Source organism: Dermochelys coriacea, chromosome 1 (genome assembly GCF_009764565.3).
Source record: "Dermochelys coriacea isolate rDerCor1 chromosome 1, rDerCor1.pri.v4, whole genome shotgun sequence".
NCBI classification, from domain to species: Eukaryota; Metazoa; Chordata; order Testudines; family Dermochelyidae; genus Dermochelys; species Dermochelys coriacea.
In genome coordinates this window covers 206106017-206129311 of record NC_050068.2, presented here as the reverse complement: position 1 = coordinate 206129311, position 23295 = coordinate 206106017, and the positions used below count along the sequence as shown (strand labels likewise).

Below are 23295 nucleotides of genomic sequence, written 5' to 3'. Positions count from 1 at the left end.
GCCCCTGCTGGGCAAGGAGGCAGCCCCATTCCTCACCCCCAGTGAAGCCACAGTCAGGGGCAACACCAGGGGAGGAGGTGCACGCAGCACCCCCCGGCACCCGCCCCGGGGCAGGCGAGGGAGATTCCTGGACCTGAGAGGGGCCCTAGGACCACATGCAGTGACAGTGGTGGGGGTGGGTATGCTGCTGGGGGGGCAGGAAAGGGGGGCTCCTCCCCGAGAGCTCGCTGCTGCCCGCAGAGAAAGGGATGGGGGTGAGGCATCCTCTCTGGCCCCTGTCCCGGAGCAGCCTGCCTGCACCCCAAACTCATCCCCAATCCTGCCCCACCCCAGAGTCCACACCCCCAGCTAGAGCTTTCGCCCCCCCACCGCACCCTCTACCCTAGCCCTGAGCTCCTCCAACAGCTTATCCGCAATCCCAGCCAGAGCCCTCATCCCCCTGCACTCCAACCCTCTGCCCCAGCCCTGACCCCCTCCAACACCACAAACCCCTCATCCCCTCCACACCCCAACCCTCTGCCCCAGCCCTGACCCCCTCCAACACCACAAACCCCTCATCCCCTCCACACCCCAACCCTCTGCCCCAGCCCTGACCCCCTCCAACACCACAAACCCCTCATCCCCCTGCACTCCAACCCTCTGCCCCAGCCCTGACCCCCTCCAACACCACAAACCCCTCATCCCCTCCACACCCCAACCCTCTGCCCCAGCCCTGAGCCTCTCTAATCCCCCAAGCTCCCCAGCCCCACACAGAGCCCTCACCCCCTACATCCCTACTCTTGCCCTGAGCCCCTCCCATAGCCCTCATCTGCAGCCACAGCCCTCACCCCTGCACTCCCCTCCCATCCCCAAACTCCCTCCCAGAGCCTTGGGCAGGTGGGGGGCGGAGTTTGGGCAGGGGCGGGTTCTGGGCACCACCAAAATTTCGAGAAGCCTGCTCCCCCTCCCCTCCCCTCCCCCCCCCGGGGCCTGAGGCTCCTTCCAGTGGGGGGAGGGGTCTCATAGGCCGGGCACGTGCAGTTGCACTAAGGGGCGAGCAGGACCAAGGGCGGGGTGACGCAGGAGGAGGCGACGCCCCGGAAGCCGCCTCACGAGGCCGCAGCGCGGCGGCACGAGGCGCGTGGCCCCGAGCAGAGCCGCCCCGCGCGCTGCATGGCGCACCACGTGCCGCGAGCCCAGCGACAGGCGGGGGCGGGGCTTATCCGGGTTGCGGGGCCCGGCAGCGCGGCTCGGGCCTAGCGGGATGGAGCCGCAGGAGGCGGCCGGGGCTGCGGCGGGTGGCGGCGGCGCGGGGCTGCTGGAGCTGGAGCTGCCGCGGCGCGGGGCCGGCGAGGCGGGCGCGGTGGCGGCCGAGCTGGAGGCGCGGCGCAGCGGCGAGGCGCGGCGGCTGGTGCTGGCGCGGCGGCTGTCGGGCCCGCTGCCCGCGGGGCTGGCGCGCTGGTTCCCGGCGCTGGAGGTGCTGGACGTGAGCGGCACGGGGCTGGCGGCGCTGGGGGCCGAGCTGCTGGAGCTGCCGCGGCTCCGCAGCCTGCTGGCCAAGAACAACCGGCTGGGCGGGCCCGGCGCGCTGCCCAAGGGGCTGGGGCAGGCCCCGCTCGCCCGCTCCCTGCGCGTCCTCAACCTCAGCGGCAACCGCTTCGCCGAGCTGCCCGCCGCGCTGCTGGGGCTGCGGGGGCTGCAGAGCCTCAGCCTGGGCGGCAACCGGCTGCACAGCATCCCGCCCGAGATCCAGGCCCTCAGCAGGTGAGAGCCGGGCCGCTGGGGGGGGGCGGGCGGCGGCGAGGAGGGGCCCCGGGCCGCTGGGGGGGGGGCGGGCGGCGGCGAGGAGGGGCCCCGGGCCGCTGGGGGGGGGGGCGGGCGGCGGCGAGGAGGGGCCCCGGGCCGCTGGGGGGGGGGGCGGGCGGCGGCGAGGAGGGGCCCCGGGCCGCTGGGGGGGGGGGGCGGGCGGCGGCGAGGAGGGGCCCCGGGCCGCCGCTGGGGGGGGGGGCGGGCGGCGGCGAGGAGGGGCCCCGGGCCGCCGCGGGGGGGGAGGGGGCGGGCGGCGGCGAGGATCCCCGGCCCCATTTCGGCTCGGGAATCTCGAGCGCAAGGTGGAGAACCCAGGTGCGCTGGCTCCTCCCGCTCCGGTCCCTGTGCCGCCCGCTGCGCTGCTGCTGCCCCTGCGGGCCTGGGCGGCTAGGGCAGAAGGTGCCTCTAAAAAGCCTGAGCTGCCCTGCGTCAGGCCCTTCTTCAAACTCCCCTGTTGGCAGCAGGGGTTGCCCTTTAAGGCTTCCCATCCGCCTGGGCAAGGTGTCCCATACAGCCTTGTCAAGGGTTGGGAATAGGCCATGTCCACCTTGATTGAATTGGCCTCCTTGGCACTGACCTCCCCCCCCTCACTTGGTAAGGCAACTCCCATCTTTTCATGTGCTGTGTATTTATACCTGCCTACTGTATTTTCTTTTCACTCCATGCATCTGATGAAGTGGGTTATAGTCCACGAAAGCTTATGCCCAAATAAATTTGCTTGTCTCTAAGGTGCCACAAGGACACCTCGTTGTTTTTGCTGATACAGACTAACCCATCTACCCCTCTGAAAGCTGTCGTGAAGACAAGGCAGTTTGTGGTTTTCACGTGAGTTAGGGTCAGGGTAAACTCCATGTGCCCCCAGAGTCTCTGCCTTATGTGATAGCGACAAGTTGCCTGACTGCCTTCACTTGGATTTTACCTCCTGTTAGGTAACTTGAGAGAACACCTATTTTTTCTAGTGAAGTTGTGTCCTGAGAGTATGTCTAGGCTATGGGAAAAGATGTGGTTTTAAATGATTGGCTCATTTGAGCTAGCCCATCCCATTTGAAACACTGTTAACGTAATCTAATTGCATCAAACAATTTAACACTCATATATCTCTGTTATCTGGTAAATACTGAATCTAGGAGACAACTTGAGGTAGCTAACTCAATTTAAAAATGCACTTTTCTCTTCTATAGCATATTCTAACTAGGTAGACAAAATCACATGAATGTTTTTTGGTGCTGTATAAGGCTACATGCTACAGTTGTCCAATCTTGGATGTTAAACATTATGGGTTTCCACTTAATGCTTCAGGTTGGTTATTTTTCCAGTTTTAATCCAACCTCTGATGATTTAACCAGTCTGGTGCTGTTTCCTGGACTGAGAAAGTAGTGAGTGATTGTGTAATGATAACGTTTTTTATTTGGGGAAGAGAGGTTATCCCATTGAAAATAGAGTTGGAAAATGGTGGGGGAATATCCATCTGACATGCAGTGGCTCCCTCACTAATCACATTTTCACTTTAATATAGAACTTCAAGTAGCATGTTTTTTCTTCTCTTTTCCTCCCGTCTTGTCTGACTTTAGGCTATAATAATAGTTTCATATGTGCAGCCAAAGAACATAAGAACGGCCATACTGGGTCAGTCAGTCTCTAGCCCAGTATCCTGTCTTCCGACAGTGGCCAATGACAGATGCTTCAGAGGAAATGAACCGAACAGGCAATCCTCAAGTGATCCATCTGCATCAGGGAAGTGAGTGTTTATTTTTTGCAACATCCACTAACCTTCAAAGAAGAGAAGCAGACATTAAGCATAGCTTGGTATAAGGGAAAGAATTTCTGAGCTCTGCTCTTGGCTAAGCTTCTTGGAGGGATCTAGATCTTCTGCCACAAACTTGAGCTGTTTACCTTATGCTGGGTAGGCTGCTGATGTCCCTGGGCAAGGTTCAGGAAGATGTGATGTAAATATAGTGAATCATGTGGAAACCCTGTGTCCTCTTACTGGAGTCCCCAATGTGCTTCAGATTTTGAACCTATGTTTGAGCAATGACCTCTTATGCAAAAACAAGAACCCAGATGTCTGAGAAAAGTGTATGTGTGGGAGAGTGGGGAGAGAAGTATCAGATCAAGTGTCACCTGTAGGTCTTGTCTGTCTAAATTGGTACAGAAACTGATTTAGTTGAATCAGTGCAACTCTCTTGTGTGGTATTTTGGTTTTAAGAGTGCCTTAAAGAATTTATTTATACAAACTTAGTATAAGGCACTCTTAAAATCAAAATACCACACAAGGGAGTTGCACTGATTTTATTAAATTGATTTCTGTACTAACCTAAGGCTTGTCTACACTGGCACTTTACAGTGCTGCAGATTTCTCGCTCAGGAGTGTGAAAAAACACATCCCCCGAGTGCTGCAAGGTTCGGTGCTGTAAAGGGCTAGTGTAGATAGTGCACCAGCGCTGGGAGCTACTCCCCTCGAGGAGGTGGGTTTTTTTATAGCGCTGGGAGAACTGTGACTATACAGCCACGGCAGCACTTTAATGTTGCTAGTGAAGACGTGCCCTTAGGTTAAATTGGTACAACTTTCTTACATTGATGAGGCCTAAATTCTCCCCCATATCTCTAGTCGTCTGTATACTCACCCCTAATTCTCACTTGGTGAGTTGCTGCATAATTTGGCCATTGAGGTGCACTAGGTGCATGTTCCCAACCTATTCAGGCTCCTGCGCTAGTTTCAGACTACAATCTTAGTTGTGCCTACACTGTGCAATGGAGCTTGGGTTGCTGCAGATTTTAGTTAACAGTCAAGAATAGCTTATGCTTTGTTAGTGGTGATACAGTGGGGCCCAGCACAGAAGCTCACTAGAAGCCTAGAATATCGGGCTCCAGTTCAAAATGCCAGTGCTGGTCCGTGTATCAATAAGGGAAAATACTGTTCTGGAGCTGTAGAGTTTCACTATTAACAGATATCTGAGTGTTTTTTTGCCTTAGAAAAACTGCCTATTGGTCACAATACAGCAAAAGGTCACTTTTCTAGTGTGGACCAAGCCTAATAAATATACCCTCAGCTTCCCAAACTATCTGTAAAGTTAAAAATAACCTGTAAATGAAAAATAATCAGGCATGTGCCCTCTCTTGCTACTTCCATGTGTAAAGAGATCCTGAATGATAGTATGCACTCCCCCCACCCCCAAAGCATTTCTGACTATTTACATTAGAAATAAAGTATGTTCTCATAGAGCCTTTGAAGAACTAATAAGGGCATAACACAGATACCAAGAAAGTAAACATCTAGTGAGTGCCAACAAGGTCAATACTGGCCAGTTAGTGTGTGTATGGATTAGTATTTACCCACACTCACGTACACTAAGGTACTGTGCGGGCAGCTTGCCCAAAGAGTTAAGTTTTAAGTTTCTGCACCTTGACTTTTTCAGTTGTTATGAAAACATTTCCAATCCACTTTAAGTCCTCTGTCAAAAACAACAAAAGCAAGTAGTGCTGAGAAAGAGAAATAAGCAGACAAAATAGCTGTACAGACCTTCTGTTTCTTTGGGTTTATGCCCTCTGTCAAGGTTCCTTCCCCACTCTGAACTCTAGGGTACTGATGTGGGGACCTGCATGAAAAGCTCCTAAGCTTACTTTTACCAGCTTGGGTTAAAACTTCCCCAAGGTACAAACTATTTTACCTTTTGCCCTTGGACTTTCGCTGCCACCACCAAACGTCTAACCGGGTTTTTTATTAGGAAAGAGCCATTTGGAAACATCTGTCCCCCCAAAATCCTCACCAAAACCTTGTACCCCCTTCCTGGGGAAGGTCTGGTAAAAAACCTCACTAATTTGCATAAGTGATCACAGACCCAAACCCTTGGATCTTAAGAACAATGAAAAAGCATTCAGTTCTTCTTAAAAGAATTTTAATAGAAGAAAAAGTAAAAAGAATCACCTCTGTAAAATCAGGATGATAAATACCTTACAGGGTAATTAGATTCAAAACATAGAGAATCCCTCTAGGCAAAACCTTAAGTTACAAAAAGACACAAAACCAGGAATATCCATTCCATTCAGCACAGCTTATTTTCTCAGCCATTTAAAGAAATCGTAATCTAACGCATATCTAGCGAGATTACTTACTAAGTTCTAAGACTCCATTCCTGTTCTGTCCCCGGCAAAAGCATCACCCAGACCCTTTGTTCCCCCCCTCCCCCCCAGCTTTGAAAGTATCTTGTCTCCTTATTGGTCATTTTGGTCAGGTGCCAGCGAGGTTATCCTAGCTTCTTAACCCTTTACAGGTGAAATGGTTTTTCCTCTGGCCAGGAGGGATTTTAAAGGTGTTTACCCTTCCCTTTATATTTGACACGCCCCCCCAAATCACAGATAGGGTAAAACGCTGGCTGGGATTTCTTCCTGGAGCTGTAGGAGAAAACAGAGTAAATAAGACACATGCACCTCTAAATATACTACCAAGTATATAAAGACTAACAATATTTTCCACATCTCAAGGACGATTTTAACCAGTTGATTCTGGGAAACTTTCACGGGAGAGTGCATCAGCCCCTTTGTTAGAAGCTCCTGAGATGTGTTGGATGTCGAAATCAAAATCTTAGAGAGCTAAACTCCACCAAATAAGTTTTTTGTTATTTCCCGTGGCAGTATGAAGCCACTGTAGTGCGGCATAGTCAGTTTGCAGGTGGAAACGCCATCCCCAAACATATGGACGTAGCTTTTTCAAAGCGTAGACAATGGCGTAACATTCTTTTTCACTGACTGACCAGTTGCTTTCCCTCTCAGACAGCTTCTTGCTGAGAAACACTACAGGGTGGAATTCTTGATCCGGTCCTTCCTGCATTAAAACTGCTCCCACACCATGCTCGGACGCATCGGTGGTTACTAGGAACGGTTTGTCAAAGTCTGGGGCCCTTAGTACAGGGTCAGACATGAGTGTCACTTTAAGCTAGTTAAAGACCTTCTGACACTCTTCGGTCCACTGAACGGCATTTGGCTGGGTTTTTTTTTTTGGTTAGGTCTGTCAGTGGGGTGGCGATTTGACTGTACTGCGGTACAAATTGCCTGTAATAACTGGCCAAGCTTAAGAAGGATTGAACCTGTTTCTTTGACTTTGGGACAGGCCACTTTTGGATAGCATCCACTTTGGCCTGTAGGGGGTTGATAGTTCCTTGACCCACCTGGTGTCCAAGGTAAGTCACTCTGTTTAGGCCTATTTGACACTTCTTAGCCTTAACAGGTAGTCCTGCCTCCCTTATGCGCTCGAAGACTTTTTGTAGATGTTCCAGGTGTTCTGCCCAGAAATCCGAAAATATGGCCACATCGTCAAGGTAGGTGACTGCATATTCTCCTAATCCCGCTAAGAGACCATCTACAAGTCTTTGGAAGGTGGTGGGTGCATTCCGCAGCCCAAAAGGGAGTACATTAAATTCATACAGCCTGACGTGTGGTGAAGGCTGACCTTTCCTTGGCGGATTCATCTAGCGGTACCTGCCAGTACCCCTTGGTTAAGTCCAAGGTAGAGATGAACTGGGCCTGTCCCAGCGTCTCTAATAGTTCATCTGTGCGTGGCATTGGATAGTTGTCTGGGCGAGTTACAGCATTTAGCTCACGGTAGTCCACGCAAAAACATCTCTCCATCTGGTTTGGGAACTAGCTCCGCTGGAGATGCCCATGCACTACCAGAGGGGCGGATTACACCCATTTGTAACGTATCCTGGATCTCCTGTTCTATAGCATTTTTATCTTGAGGAGACACCCGGTAAGGTTGGACTTTAATTGGGTGAGCATTACCTGTGTCAATGGAGTGGTATGCCCGTTCAGTCAGCCTTGGGGTGGCTGAGAACGTCGGCGCATAGCTAGTGCACAGCTCCTGAATCTGCTGTCGCTGCGTACGCCCGAGGGTCATGGAGAGGTTCACTTCTTCCACGCCATCAGCACTTTTCCCTTCATAGTAGACACCTTCAGGCCACTCATCGTCATCTCCTCCCTAGGCTGTAAACTGACAAACCTTTAATTCTCTGGCTTTAGACAATTAATATGGTATACCTTAGGTTTTCGGTTGGAGGTGGGGAATGCTATGAGATAATTAACAGCTCCCAGGCGCTCCTGGACCGTGGATGGCCCTTCCCACGATGCTTCCATTTTATGGGCCTGGAGCGCCTTTAAGACCATGACCTTATCTACTACTTTGAAGGAACGCTCTCTGGCATGTTTATCATACCAGGCTTTTTGCTCTTTTTGAGCATCCTTTAGGTTTTCTTTAGCAAGGGCTAGAGAGGTTGGGAGGATGTTTTGTAGGTTGATTACAAAGTCCAGAATGTTAGTTCCTGGAAAAGGTGTAAATCCCTCCCTTTGCTGCTTCACCAATTGTAACGGCCCCTTAACCTTGCGGCCATATACAAGTTCAAATGGTGAAAACCCTAAACTCGGATGTGGTTCAGCTCTGTAGGCAAAGAGCAACTGCTGCAACACTAGGTCCCAATCATTGGAGTGCTCATTTACAAATTTACATATCATGGCCCCCAAAGTTCCATTAAACTTCTCCATCATGCCATTTGTTTGATGGTGGTAAGGAGTTGCAGCCAAGTGATTTACCCCATGAGCTTCCCAAAGGCTTTCCATAGTTCCTGCCAGGAAATTAGTTCCTGCATCTGTGAGGATGTCGGAGGGCCAACTTACCCTGGCAAAAATGTCTGCTAGTGGCACACACACTTAGCCCTGGTGTTGCTTAGAGCTACTGCTTCCGGCCATCGGGTGGCAAAATCCATGAAAATCAGTATGTACTGATTTCCTCTGGGTTTCTTTTCCGGAAAAGGACCCAGAATATCCATAGCTACTCACTGAAATGGAAATTCAATGATGGGGAGTGGCTGGAGAGGGGCTTTGACCTGGTCTTGGGGTTTTCCCACTTTTTGGCATACCTCACAAGACCGGACGTAGGTAGAAACATCCTTGCCCATTCCCTCCCAGTGGAATGACCTCCCCAACCGGTCTTTGGTACTGTTCACCCCAGCGTGGCCACTAGGATGATCGTGGGCTAAGCTCAAGAGCTTGACCCGGTACTTAGTTGGAACAACCAGCTGTTTCTGAGGATGCCAGTCTTCCTGGTGTCCACCAGAAAGAGTTCCCTTGTATAAAAGTCCTCTTTCTACAACAAACCTGGATTGATTAGAAGAGCTGAGAGGCGGTGGGTTGCTGCGTGCTGCTGTCCAAGCTCTCTGGAGGCTTTCATCTACTTCCTGTTTGGTCTGGAACTGTTCCCTTGATGCTGGAGACATCAGTTCCTCATTGGATTGTGGACCTATGCTTGGTCCCTCTGGAAGCGATGTAGGGGATGGAGCTGTTTCCATTGACTGTGAACCGCTCTCCACTGGAGCACTATGTTGGGGTTCAGGCTCCGGCTGAGCCTCTTGGGTAGGGTTATCGGCTGCTGCCGGTTCATGTTCGGTGGGGCCCTCTGGGGTTGGGGTTGCAAGTACTGGATTCAGTGCTGGCAATGGATCTGGTGCTGGTTGTTCCGCCGGTTCCGGTTCTGGGACTGGTTCTGTCTGAGTCTCTGGGACTGGATCCACTACTTCTGTTGCAGACATTGGCCTGGTGTCCGGGTCCATCACCTCTGACCGGGTCCTGGTAGAAGTTTCTGGAACAGAGCTGGGCGTGACGGCTTGTTTAGCCTGGCTGCGGGTGACCATTCCCACCCTCTTGACTCGCTTCACGTGATCGGCCAAGTCTTCCCCCAACAGCATGGGGATGGGATAATCATCATAGACTGCAAAAGTCCAATTTGCTGACCAGCCCTTGTACTGGACAGGCAACTTGGCTGTAGGCAAATTGAAATAGTTTGACCTGAAGGGTTGAATCATCACTTGGATCTCTGGGTTGATTAAATTGGGGTCCACTAAGGAAGCATGGATAGCTGACACTTGTGCTCCTGTGTCCCTCCATGCGGTGACCTTCTTCCCGTCCACACTCACAGTTTTCCTCCGCTCCAAGGGTATCTGGGAGGTATCTGGGCTTGAGGACCTCTGGGGTGATTCCGGTGCAATGAACTGTAATCTGTTGAGGTTCTTGGGGCAGTTGGCCTTTACATGCCCCGGCTCGTTACATTTAAAACATCATCCAGCTGATGGGTCACTGGGGCGAGGTGGGTTGCTGGAGAACATTGTGGCAGGACGATAAGATGGCGGGAGGGTTCCTTGGGGGGTAGGTGGGGTCTTGGGCGGCCCCTGGTAATAGGGGGTGGTCTGAGGTTGTCCCTTCTGGTATCCGCTCCAACAGCAACCAGTTTTTTTCTTTTCTGCCACCTCCACCCATTTGGCTCCAAGCTCCCCTGCCTCGATTACAGTTTTGGGCTTCCCATCTAGGATGTATCTTTCTATTTCCTCAGGAACACCCTCTAAGAACTGCTCCGTTTGCATTAGGAAGGGCAAATCTTCTGGAGATTTAACACTTGCTCCTGATATCCAGGCATCCCAATGTTTCACAATGTAGTAGGCATGTCGGGTAAATGACAAGTCTGATTTCCACCTTAGGGCTCTGAACCGCCAACGGGAATGCTCGGGTGTTAGCTCCCTTCTGACTCTCGCCTTGGTTTTAAACAGTTCATACTGGTTCATGCGTTTCCTAGGCATTTCAGTCACCACCTCAGCTAAGGGTCCACTGAGCTGCAGCCTCAGCTCTACCATTTATTGGTCGGTAGAGATGCTGTACCCAAGGCAGGCTCTTTCGAAGTTTTCTAAGAAGGCCTCGGTATCATCGCCTGCCTTGTAGGTGGGGAACTTTCTGGGATGGGAAGTGGTACCTGGAGAAGGATTGCTAGGGTTTGTTGGTATATTCTGCTGAGCCTTTGCCTTCTCCATCTCCAGTGCATGCTTCCTCTTTTTCCTTCTCCTCCTCCACATGCTTCCTCTCTTTTTCCTTCTCCTCCAGTTCTTTGGCCCTTGCCTCCATTTCTTTTTCCTTTGCCTCCATTTCTCTCCTGTGGGCAGTTTCTAGGACTTTCTGCCTCTTTCGCTGCCTCCAGTCTGGCTAACTCCAATTTGTGTAGTGTCTTGGTTTCTGTCATCTTTACCTCTCTGTTTTTAACTAACTTTACACCCGAGAGTTAGAAATAAAACAAACAAACAAAAAAAAAACTTGGCTCGTAAAATTTTGCTGTGCTGTAATATGATACCTATATTCTCTGATAGTGATTGTCAGCCTACAGAAAAATAAAAAAAAAACAAAAAACCAACAACCCTAACACCTTTGTCTCCAGGCAAATAGGCAGAAAACCCCACTAGTTGCTCTTAGGTTAAAAAAAAAAAAAAAAAAAAAAAAAAAAAACCAAAAAAACCCCCAACACTTCTTCTGGTCTGTGAAGACTGGTGAATTTTCCTGCAGGAGGTTAACTACCCTGCCTTTAGGTAAAGAAAACTCCAGCTCACAAAAGACAATTCCCTTTTGTCTCTGCTCTGGCTCCAAAGCAGAAAAAAAACCTAACTGCTTTCAGCCAAAACTCTGCTTTTCAGCAGCCCAAAAGAAAAAAAAAATTTCCTTTTCAAATCTGTGCTTCTGGTTCAAAAAATTTCAAATTGATCTCAAAATGATTTCAAGTTAATCCCACCGCTCTGCCACCATGTCAAGGTTCCTTCCCCACTCTGAACTCTAGGGTACTGATGTGGGGACCTGCATGAAAGCCTCCTAAGCTTACTTTTACCAGCTTAGGTTAAAACTTCCCCAAGGTACAAACTATTTTACCTTTTGCCCTTGGACTTTCACTGCCACCACCAAATGTCTAGCCAGGTTTTTTATTAGGAAAGAGCCATTTGGAAATGTCTTCCCCCCAAAAATCCTCACCAAAACCTTGTACCCCATTCCTGGGGAAGGTCTGGTAAAAAAAAACCTCACTAATTTGCATAAGTGATCACAGACCCAAACCCTTGGATCTTAAGAACAATGAAAAAGCATTCAGTTCTTCTTAAAAGAATTTTAATAGAAGAAAAAGTAAAAAGAATCACCTCTGTAAAATCAGGATGATAAATACCTTACAGCGTAGTTAGATTCAAAACATAGAGGATCCCTCTAGGCAAAACCTTAAGTTACAAAAAGACACAAAACCAGGAATATCCATTCCATTCAGCACATCTCATTTTCTCAGCCATTTAAAGAAATCGTAATCTAACGCATATCTAGCTAGATTACTTACTAAGTTCTAAGACTCCATTCCTGTTCTGTCCCCGGCAAAAGCATCACCCAGACCCTTTGTCTCTTTCCCCCCCCACCCCCCCCCAGCTTTGAAAGTATCTTGTCTCCTCATTGGTCATTGTGGTCAGGTGCCAGCGAGGTTATCCTAGCTTCTTAACCCTTTACAGGTGAAATGGTTTTTCCTCTGGCCAGGAGGGATTTTAAAGGTGTTTACCCTTCCCTTTATATTTATGACCCGTCTTTTCACTATTCTTTTCCTCACACGTTACTTTAAAATGTCAGCTGTTTCTGATATGTATTGCCCAATTTTGCTGTTTAACTTCTTTCCACAAGCTATTATATGGGAGTAAAATAAAAGCACTTTTGCTGCTAGTGATTCATGGGACTTTATATTCATTTGATGAGCCTGGAGGAGCCATTATTTGCAAACCTACATGTATAATATAACTTAGTGGTGCCTCTATTCTAGTGGAGTACCAGAGGGGTAGCCATGTTAGTCTGCATCTGCAAAAGTGGGAAAGAGTCCTGTGGCACCTTATATATAGACTAACAGACATTATGCTCCAGTATGTCTGTTAGTCTATAAGGTGCCACAGGACTCTTTGCCGCTATTCTAGTGGAGGCAGAGATAATATTTTGGGCTTGTATACACGTGAAAATTCATCTGGAGTAAGGTAGGATAAGAAATTAGAGTGCATTAAATATTTCTGAAAAAACTACATATGTGGCTGCTCTTCTTATTCCACAATAAGAATGCCTTATTCCAAATTATCTTAAACCGCTTTGGAAGTGGTTTAAGCTAATTCAAAATAAGGCAATGTTATTCTGGAATAAGAGCACTCACATATGCAGTTACTCCAGAATAGCTATTCTTGACTAACTGCCTGGTATAGTAACACTTGGTGTGAGGCAGTGCTACTGTGGTTCTGATATATACACGTGCAGTCAGAGTAAGCTTCTTCACAGATGGGTTTCAGAAGAGTGGGCTCAGTCTTTGTAGTGCTACTCAGACTTGCCTCAAAGTCATTACATGACAGGATCTCAGTGGAAATTAATAGCTTAAGTAAACATAGCAGTTGGCATCTTCATTTTTGCTGTTGGGAACTTGGGTATTCTATCCTTGCAGTTGCATCAGTCTTTAGGTAGTTTAATTCCTCTTCAGTGGGGTTACTCCATAGCTACATCAGTGCAAATGAAAGGAGAATCATTATGTTTCCGACCAATTGGACACCAAGAACACTTAAACTAAACTGGTTTTATCCATTTTCTTAACTTCGCTTTTTTCATGCAGCAGTTATTGTTTTTCATACGCCTGATTAATCCCCAACTGTTGAAGCAGTGAGAGAGTGTGAAAGGCTCAAATGAATGTAGCTGGGTCCTACAGAGCAGGCTGCTGAGTAGAGCTGGGTGAATTTTTTTCAGCAAATAGTAACCACCAAAATTATTCACCAATTCACATCAGAGTGGTTTCAGCTGAAAAACTTTTTTAAATGCTGAAATACTTTGTTTTGACATTGTGTTTAGAAATGAAATGTCACTTTGTTTGACCCAAAGAGGGTTTTTGTTTTACTTCTCATTTTAGCAAGGAAAAAAACAAAATAATTCACTGTTTGGTTTGAAATGAAACCAAACATTTGGATTTTTCAGTTTGGCTGCCAAACTGAAAAATCAGTTATTCATTTAGCTCTGCTGTAGAGTCTTCTGTGATGTTAGAGAGCTGTGTGTGTACCCTTTGATGCAATGAGCGCCAATGTATGTGCTCTTTAACATATTTAATACCCAATATCCACTTAAAAAGAGCCAGGTGCTAAGCGTGTGGGTAGACTTGTAACTGGAGCCGTGGTAAAGATATATGTTAGAGCTAACCCACTAGAATTCCTTTCTTCAAACATTTTACCAGTAATTTCAGGAGACTGATCTTAAATTTGTTGCGTCTCAGCAGCAGCTGTGTTGTTCTTTGTAGAATTGGCAAATCCTAGAAAGTGGTGAGCATAAGTGTATTGTCTGATTAAATTCTTACTTCCTCACTCCACTTGTAGACCAGATGGGAAAACTTCTTGTTAAAGGGAAATTTTGATATCTCATCTGAATTTAGAGTTCTGGGCGGATCTCTCTACTGCCAGCTGTTAAGTTTTATGCTAGACAGCATCTTTGGGCAGTGGAGACAGGCATCATTAGTTGTAAAGAAAGGATAGATCCAAATGTTGGAGCGCTTCTACGCTGGGAAACTAAACATTAGAGTATGGCCTTGAGGTATCGTGGTAACAGGATGCTAAACATGAATTAGTAGTCAGTGGAGAAAGGAACTGTTGCGTTTAACATAAATTGGTCTGTCTCCACTGAATATTTTATGTGGCATCAGTTATCATGATTTCTCAGGTCGTTTTCTAACACATGTGGACAAACCCTTGGAATACTGGTTCATTGAGGTGGAGAAGCAGTGTGGCCTAGTGGATAGAACATTGGCTAGGGTCTCGAGAGCTCTAAATTCTGTTCCTGGCTCAGCCACTGGCCTCTAGGACGACCTTAGGCAAATCACTTCACCTCTCTGTGCTTTAGTTAATCCATCATTAAAAGGGGGATAATTAGACTAACTTCCTTTGTAAAGCACTTTAGATCTAACTGTGAAAGTGGTATCTCAGAAGTAGTCTTTATTTTTCTGAGTAAATGTATCATTATTGAGCTCAGCTGAGCATCTCTCTATTCCCTTTCTAAATGCAAAAGCCCTGACGTGGTAAAATAAAGCATATACTCTGACGCCCCAAGAAGAGTCTAACACAGCTATAACCGAATATCGCACCATACACATAAATGTAGTTACTTATTTAAGCTCAGGTCAAGTTTGGTGACCACAGCGTATCACCTTGAGCTATCCAGTTACTGTGACAACAGACTGGAAACCCTCTGGCTTTAACCCAGAACCATAGTCTTGCTGCATATGCTCATTTGATTTCATTCCATTAGGTTCATCAGTTCAGCTTGTGCTGACCTGGTGTTACAAAATTTACTCTTAATAAACCTTTAAGACCTCTAGTTCTCATAACAAGAACTAGGGGTCACCAAATGAAATTAATAGGCAGCAAGTTTAAACAAACAAAACAAGAACAAAAGAAGACAGTTCTTCACACAACGCACAGTTAACCTGTGGAACTCTTTGCCAGAGGATGTTGTGAAGGCCAAGACTATAACAGGGTTAAAAAAAGAATTAGATAAATTCCTGGAGGATAGGTCCATCAATGGCTATTAGCCAGGATGGGCAGGGATGGTGTCCCTAGTCTGTGTTTGCCAGAAGCTGGGAATGGACAACGGGATGGATCAGTTGATGATTACCTGTTCTCTTCATTCCCTCTGCAGCACCCGGCATTGGCCACTGTCGGAAGACAGGATACTTGGCTAGATGGATCTTTGGTCTGACCCAGTATGGCCATTCTTATGTTCTTAATAACTTTTTCAGTAGTGTATCCCTAAAAGGGTGGTGAATCCCATGCTGTAGGGAGGGTTAGAGCAATAATTTGAGCCCATGGTGTACATGGAAAAAAATTAAAAGATCCATGTGATTTTTTTGTAAATAGCTGATTATATTTGAGATGTAGCTACCCACACAGCAGATTTCAATACCGTCTAAGCTGCCATGTGGATTTTGGAGCACTTGGAGAGTCAATTACTAAACTGAAAGTGACACTCAACATTAACTATAGCAGAGCTGCTCCACTATCATTTTATTACGGTCGTTGATAATATGTCAACTTTCTCTTCATATGGTATGTCTTACGAAAATTGTTTTATCTGCAATGCAAGCTGTAAATCTCTTGTAAATTGAATGAGACCCAGCGCTAAGTGAAACTGCAGAAATAAGATTAATGAAGTAATGCAGTCTTTTTCTCTTTCAGTTTAGAGTTTTTGTACCTTGGAGGGAATTTCATTACTGCAATCCCACCTGAGTTAGCAAACCTGCCTTCTCTAAGTTACCTAGTGCTGTCTGACAACAAGATCCAGAGTATTCCTCCTCAGCTGGCACAGTGAGTATATCCAACTAATTTGCTGTCTTCAGTCACCAGCCAATGCTCAAACCTCTTTATTCTGCAAGTGTGGATGAGAGTACCTGGGAAGATCTGGTTGCTCTGTAGTTCTTAATCACAGGTTAGGTCTGCAGGGGGAGATTCTCAGCACCAGGCAATGCAAGGAGGACTTGTAAATTCTAAATATTGTGAAAGTGAATGTCCATTTTAGGATTTGTTATGGGAGCCATCACCATAGCATCTAAGCACAGACACAGGATTGTGAAAGCTGAAATGCCAATAGTAAAAATAAATGCCACGCTATACATTTTTCATCCTATTGTGCTCAGTCTCCCTTGTCTTGTACCCAAAATCTTTTCCCGATCTTATTTGCATGATATTCTTCTAGAGCATCTCATTCAAGGATATCAGAATGTTTTAAATATTCACAACACACTTCTGAATGTAAGATTGTTTTATCTACTACAAAACAGAAAAAATCTACACAGTAGTTCAAGACGGAAAGTAAAGAATACCCTGTGCAATTGAAACTCCAAGCTAAGGTGATAGAAGCATGGGGTTTTCCAAGTTGGAATTTGATCAGGATAGCAGGGTTTAGCATTACTACTCTTGACATGGGATCTCTGATGTCAAGTGTTTAGAACCTTAGTTTTGTTTAATTTGAAAGATGACTCTTCCAGCAGCATGGTGTCCTTATGCAGTATGAGAAATATTGGTTTGCTGCTGAGGGAGGGGAGAGCTCTGCATACAAAACAAATCAATATGTTGTGTCTCCCAGTCACACTCACCTGGTCTGACCTTGCTTAGCTCTTGAGCTCTGACAGGATCTAAGCATGCGGTGATGCAGGTGCAGACAATGAAAGCATGGGGTTTGCCGGAGTTGGCTGACAGCTAGTGTGCTCATCTTTAATACGTAAGTTAGAACAAGTGACCAATTCAGAGCATTGTGTGGAGTCTTTTGGATACATACCCTTGGTGCAAGGAAACATCCCTCTAAAAAGCATTTTTTGTGTAGCACTATTTAGTTCCATACTATTTTTTTAGGGTGGGTTGGCAGATACATTTAAGACCCTGCTAATTTCTTTAACATACATTGAGGAGCTGAGCCAAGTTCTGCATAGGCTAGTCTGTGTGCTAGACGAGCAACTCTATTAGTATGGCTTTGTGCTTAAAGGAAAAAGCCAAAGGAAACAAGCTAGTGAGAAAGCAGTAAATCGGTGGTGCTTTGTAATGCTTGTTCCTCTTGACTGTCTTCCTCTTGATTTTTCAGGTTGCATTCCCTACGTTCCCTTAGCCTTCACAACAACCTGCTGACATACCTCCCCCGGGAGATCCTCAACCTGGTTCACCTGGAAGAGCTGAGTTTGCGAGGAAACCCACTGGTTGTTCGCTTTGTCCGTGATCTGACTTATAATCCCCCAAGTCTCCTGGAACTAGCTGGACGCACCATGAAAACCCGCAACATTCCCTATGCTCCCAGTGATCTCCCAGGGAATCTTGTCAGATATTTGAGCCTGGCCAGCAACTGCCCCAATCCTAAGTGCGGAGGTAAGTTAGCTGCTCTCTGCTCCCTGTTCTCACCTGCCAGCTCTTCTATTTCTTTCTAACCTAGCTCTCCTTTTAGTAGCTTAATTGCATGTGTTGTCATACCAGTCAGTTCCTCCTGTGAGCATTTCAGTAGCCCCAGGTGTTGTCTTATCCTCTGCCTCAAGATGCCTGTGTCACTGCATCTTAACTTGGGCTGTCTCTACCCTAAGCAAGAAAGTCCCTGCAGGGTCAGTGATTGCTTAAAATCTTAGCACTGGTTTGCAACCTCTGCACAGGAGCACAGTTTTTGATAGAACTGTTTTGGCTGGTATGCAAAATGCACTTTTAGAACTATGCTGCTGTACCAATGTGTTCTGGGATTTGTGAAGCACCTATCCCATAATGTTCAGCACAACTGTCACATGTAACTTGTATGCAAAGGATTTTACAGGCATTGTACAAGACTGGGGAGTTCCAAGCAATGCTGTTTTTTGTTGTTTTTTTTGCAAGGGATTTATTCTAATGCAAATGGTCTATTTCTTAGTCTGTTCCTTAACTATCACTTCTTCGGTCATGATTCTGTCCGCTTCGTACCACTTAATATGACCGCCTCAAAATAGGGAGTGGATGGAAAGGCCAGAGATTGGGTTGCGTTGAGTGGGAGAGGAATTTTTCCTTGCATTTCACACAGTTTAGAGAATGAAAATAGATTGAGCGGTTTCACTTTATCGTGATCTAGCAGTTTGCTGCTACAAATGCTGCAGAGGCATAGTTAACTCAAAGGCAACTACAATTTTAAAAAAACAAACAAACAAAACACACCTCTAGAAACCTTTCTGAAAATGCCTGCATCTGAATAAGAACAATCTCCCTGCAGTAGGAGGAGAACATAACTGTGTGTTTATGGCATTATTCTGTTCTGGTCTCATGGAAAATAGCATCCAAGTTCAGCATGGTAACTTCACTCAAGCAGAAGAGAAATGGGGTTATGAGGGAGAGAGCTTTTATTTATATACACACACACCTTTGATAACTTAGAAGGGGCCTGGTAGACTGGAAAATACAGCGGGTAAATGGATTTAACATTTAAAGACATATTTGACAGTCCCCAGCATGACGTTCCCTCTTAATTCTTAGAGAAATTTCCTTTTCTGTGGAATGAATTGGCCATTGTTTCTCTCTTCAAATAGTACTTTGCCATTCTGTAACTCTTTCACCTGGTTTCACAGTGGTAGCCATGTTAGTTTGTATCAGCAAAAACAAGGACGAGTCATTGTGGCACTTTAGAGACTAACACATTTATTTGAGCATAAGCTTTTGTGGGCTAAAGCTTGGGCCTAGCCCACGAAAGCTTATGCTCAAATAAACGTGTTAGTCTCTAAGGTGCCACAAGTACTCCTGGTTCTTCGCCTGGGTATCTCAAGTGCTTTAGAAACATGAATTCTCTCAAACCCCTGGGAGGTAACTGCTAAGTATTATCTCCATTTTACAGGTGGAAAAACTAAGAATTTAAGTCATTGTGTGGCCTTGCAATTCAAGGGAATCAGTGGCAGAGCTGGGAATAGAACACAGGTATCCTGACTTTTGGTGCTCCACTTCCAGCCACTTTAGCAACTACTTTGCAAACACTATCCTAGGGTGAGAAAATAGTTGGCAAAATTAGGCAGAGGGGCCATGGTATAAAATACATGAGATGCAGATACCTGGCAAACTGCTACTTTCTCTGAAAAAAATCTGATAAATGTGTTGCCAGAAGCCGCACATAAACTGATGCTTTCAGTTTCCACTTCAGCACACAGATATGCTCCTCCCCACCAAAAAATTCTTATTTCCATAACCTTTGCTGTTTGAATTAATCCCTAAAATGAGGCAGGTGCATTAGAAATCATTGCTGGCTTGTTCATTTCTGTGGAGCATGCAGGTTTCACAACAAATCATTGTTTTAAAAACTGCCTTGCTTTCCTTCCCCTTCCAGGTGTCTACTTCGACAGCTGTGTCCGACAAATCAAATTTGTTGACTTCTGTGGGAAGTACCGCCTGCCGCTGATGCACTATCTGTGCTCTCCAGAATGCTCCTCCCCCTGCAGCTCCGCCTCTCAGAGCTCCACTTCCCAAAGCGAGTCTGACTCGGAGGATGAAGCCATTGTTGCTGCACACAGGATGCAGAAAGTTCTTCTTGGATAAAAGGGAGTGGTGGACTAGAAGAGAAACATGTCACTAAAACAGTGGAAATGCAGAGACGGAGGCTGTTCCCTGAGGGGCTCATTAGAAACAGTCCTCAAGTCATGTAAGCGGCAGCACATCTGAGCAAATCTAGAATTGCTTGGTGTGATGCTGCTTAGAAGATTTAACTCTATGCCTTGCCTACATGGGGATGATGTGGGGCTAGAGTTATCACTAAACTACCATGGAGATCTGTGTAAAGGGGTCAGGGAGAGCAGACCTGCCATGTCTGGGAAACCGGTCTAAAGGGGTTTTTGATAGCATGACGCTTCACTACTGTGATTGGTTTTAGCACCATATGAAGCAAAGAAAGCTGTTCTTGTTCTGGGGTATTACATTATGGTAAATCAGCAAGGGTGTAACTGTGCTATTCTGGGTGTATGGACTCCAATGCGGTATTTATCAGCAAATCTTTCTCGTATCCTGTTTCAACACTCTGCTCTCTCCCTTGATTTTCACTTACATATTTACATACTCCTCCCCCCATCCCAAAAATGAAATTTCTTTTTGTTGGGGATGGATTTTTCCAAGATCTGGCTACTGTCTTCCTTTGCTCCAGACTTAAGGTCTATATCTATTGTAGATGTTAGTTTATTACAGCCCTAGTATTGAGCCAGTTTGGTGTTTATCTCCCTTTTTATACTCGGCTGCTGTTCGTCTCTCCTTCTGACTCATCTTTATCACCTCTTTGCAGCTGGTGCATCGGTGTCGCCATGTTGATTGGGAATACATGCAAAGCATCTCACTGAGCCTTGCCACCTGTACAGATCTAAAGCCATATGCCCCAGTCTAAAGAACCAAATGCATTGCCCTCCCCTGTACTTTAAACTCATCTGGCCCCAATGGAACAAATGTGCTCCTAAACTTGTGTAAATTCCATAGTGCCTCTCACTTGATCTTTCTGTTGTGTCCTCTTATTGAGGATAACTTCTTTTCACTTTTTACAATATAACTTCACATATTGGAGGCCACACACCAAGGCTGTCATTGCCTACATTAGGCATTAAGCAAAATCTCTGTGTGAGAAGTTTATTACATGGTTTCGGCAACTTGTGCCTTGAAAAAACTTACTACTTTCCTTCAGCTGAAATAGAGAGTAAGGAACATTGCAGAGCACTATTCTTTCCCTCCCTCCCAGTATGAAAAGAGAAGCTGGTAGGAGAAAGTGGAAGGCAAGCCACTTTGAGCATGTTGTGTGGGAGACAAGTTGGTGTTGAAGGTGGTTGTATATTTATTAGTTTTGCATTCACTCTTGTTCATGCAATCCTTTACATTGTTCAGATAATGTATTTAGTAATCTTAAACTGTATTTAAAGGAAAACTGCAGAGATTAGATACAATTCTGTAGCTAAATATTTAATTGAGAAATACATGTATCTTTTAAAGAGTTAATGAAATTGATAGGTATTTCCATCTCTTTGCCAAGGAGAGCTGCTGGTGAGTTTGAGTGCAGGTAGTTAATATGAACAGTGGGATCATGTTTTAAAAAAAAAAAAAAAAATCTACTTGATGTGAAGCAGGTTATACAGTGGCCAATTCTTTTATGTGCATCTCTGTTCAGTAAGAGGCTAGACTTTCAGAAGTCAATAACGAATATCTGAATGAGTTCTGCAGTGGCCAAATGCAATTTCTCATGGACTTCTGTCCTGCTCACGGTCTGCTTTTAAAATCTTTGATTGAATTGTATGGGGAGGAATTGGCCTGTTTTTGTTCCTTTCTCCTGTTGGCAGTAATGAATGGAAGGGATTTAATCCACTGAGTAATGAAACTTAATCCCCACAATGCATCTTTGTTAGCCAGTTCAAAGAACTGTTTTTAATGCATTTTATTCACACCAGGGAGATTTTTTTTTTTGAATAGTTCCAAAATACTTCAAGTAGACTTCTTCAGGGTGCACTCTAATACAGGAATAACTCCATCTTGGAAACCTCTTGATTGCTTTGTTTTTCTTACGAGAGCATTGGTGATCTTGTACTGAACACTAAAGGATTAAGGGGTTTTAACCCAGCCCTCTTGTGGAATTTTATCATGAGCATTGTGTTGATTTATAAAGTCTTAAAGGTGCCTTATGATTTTTAAAAGTAAATGTATGAATATAGAATATTTCTAACACTATTTCATTATGAGCTGTAAACTGATTGTAACACTAAGCCAAAAATGTTATTTCTGAAAACTGTCTCTGTCCATTATTTGGTAATATCTCAACTCTAGTGTGGTGCGAAAGGGAGGGTTCCATCACCAGAATCATAGAAATTAGAGATTTTCTCTTTCCCCATAGGATTAGAAAGTAGAACAGTCTCCTGGGGGAAGTAGTAACACTCTTGCCTCTTAGGTCAATTAAAATTAGACTGTAGGCAGGATTGTGTGTATTTCATGAAAATCATTGTAGAATTTTGCTGCAGAATCTAGTGTTTAGGTTTTGGGGTTTTTTTGTTTTGTTTTTTTTTTTTTTAAATCTTGACTTAATGTTTCTACAGATAAATATAAAAACACAACCTGATTGTCAACTGAGTTGGTAGTGTTCCTGAGTCTGCCAGCAGCCTGAAACAATAGTGCTAAGAGGTGTGAACTGCCTCATTCATCTCAATGGGGCACTAATGCTGAAACCAAAAGGTGACAATTTAAATATCAGCACAGCTTTCTGCTTCGCTGTTTATCATTTTAGAAACGTTCATGTGCTTATCCAACAATCCCAAACTGCCTCCTAGGTGTCAGTAGCTTCAGCTACCTCCCTCTTGCCAGCTTTTGCACTGCAGTTAGCAATTGTCAGTACAAAAATATGTCCCATATTGGAAAATGGGACAGTGTAAAACATGGGCTTCTTTTCTGAGTATATTCAGTTTCATGTTTAATTATAAATCTCAGTATTTTAAATTAAATGGAGCTGCTGCAGACTTTCTCAGGTGCTGCAGATTCCACAAAACTTGTCCGTTTCACATAGGTCCAGATTACTGTAGTTTTATGTGGGGCTTTGGGCTAAGTCTTCTGCTATGGTAGAAGAAAGAATAAATCTAGCTTCATGCTGTACTTGATTACCAGGCAGCACGCATATCTCCCTGACCCCAGCTGCTCGTCTTTCTGGGAGCATGAGCCGTAGCCCTCTTAACTTTTATCCTGGCTGTCACCACTAATGCTTTGAGGGCTTTGTATGTGATCCTTAACTGAAATGAGTTAGATGACTGCCTGAAGCGGATAAATGTTGAGTGAACTGAATGACAATTTACCTGCTGCTACAGAATTACCAAGACTACATGGCATTTCTCATGTAGATGAACTGGAAACACTTCCCATACAGACAGGGATTTCCCCCCACTGGGGAGGTGTATACCCCCCAAACTTCCCCAACACCCCCTGGTTACCTAGTTTAGTTGGTTGGAAATTTGAATTGAAATTAAAACATTAATACACACTTTAAAAGTATATGCAGGGCCCTACCAAACTCAGTCCATTTTGGTCTATTTCATGGTCACAGGATTTTAAAAACTGTAAATTTCATGACTTCAGCTATTTAAATCTGAAATTTCACAGTGTTTTAATTGTAGGTCCTGACCCAAAAAGGAGTCGG

At 45.6% G+C, this 23295-nt stretch overlaps 1 protein-coding gene across 1 annotated transcript; it reads left to right on the top strand.

Moving 5' to 3' along the window:
- The first annotated feature begins 1060 nt into the window (after positions 1 to 1060).
- On the top strand, positions 1061 to 21903 carry LRRC58 (leucine rich repeat containing 58). Its single transcript, XM_038417160.2, has 4 exons — positions 1061 to 1743; positions 15852 to 15980; positions 17251 to 17528; positions 19483 to 21903. The coding sequence occupies exons 1-4, from the start codon at positions 1244 to 1246 to the stop codon at positions 19689 to 19691; spliced, it is 1116 nt and encodes a 371-aa protein (XP_038273088.1). The 5' UTR covers positions 1061 to 1243; the 3' UTR covers positions 19692 to 21903.
- The last annotated feature ends 1392 nt before the right edge of the window (positions 21904 to 23295 follow it).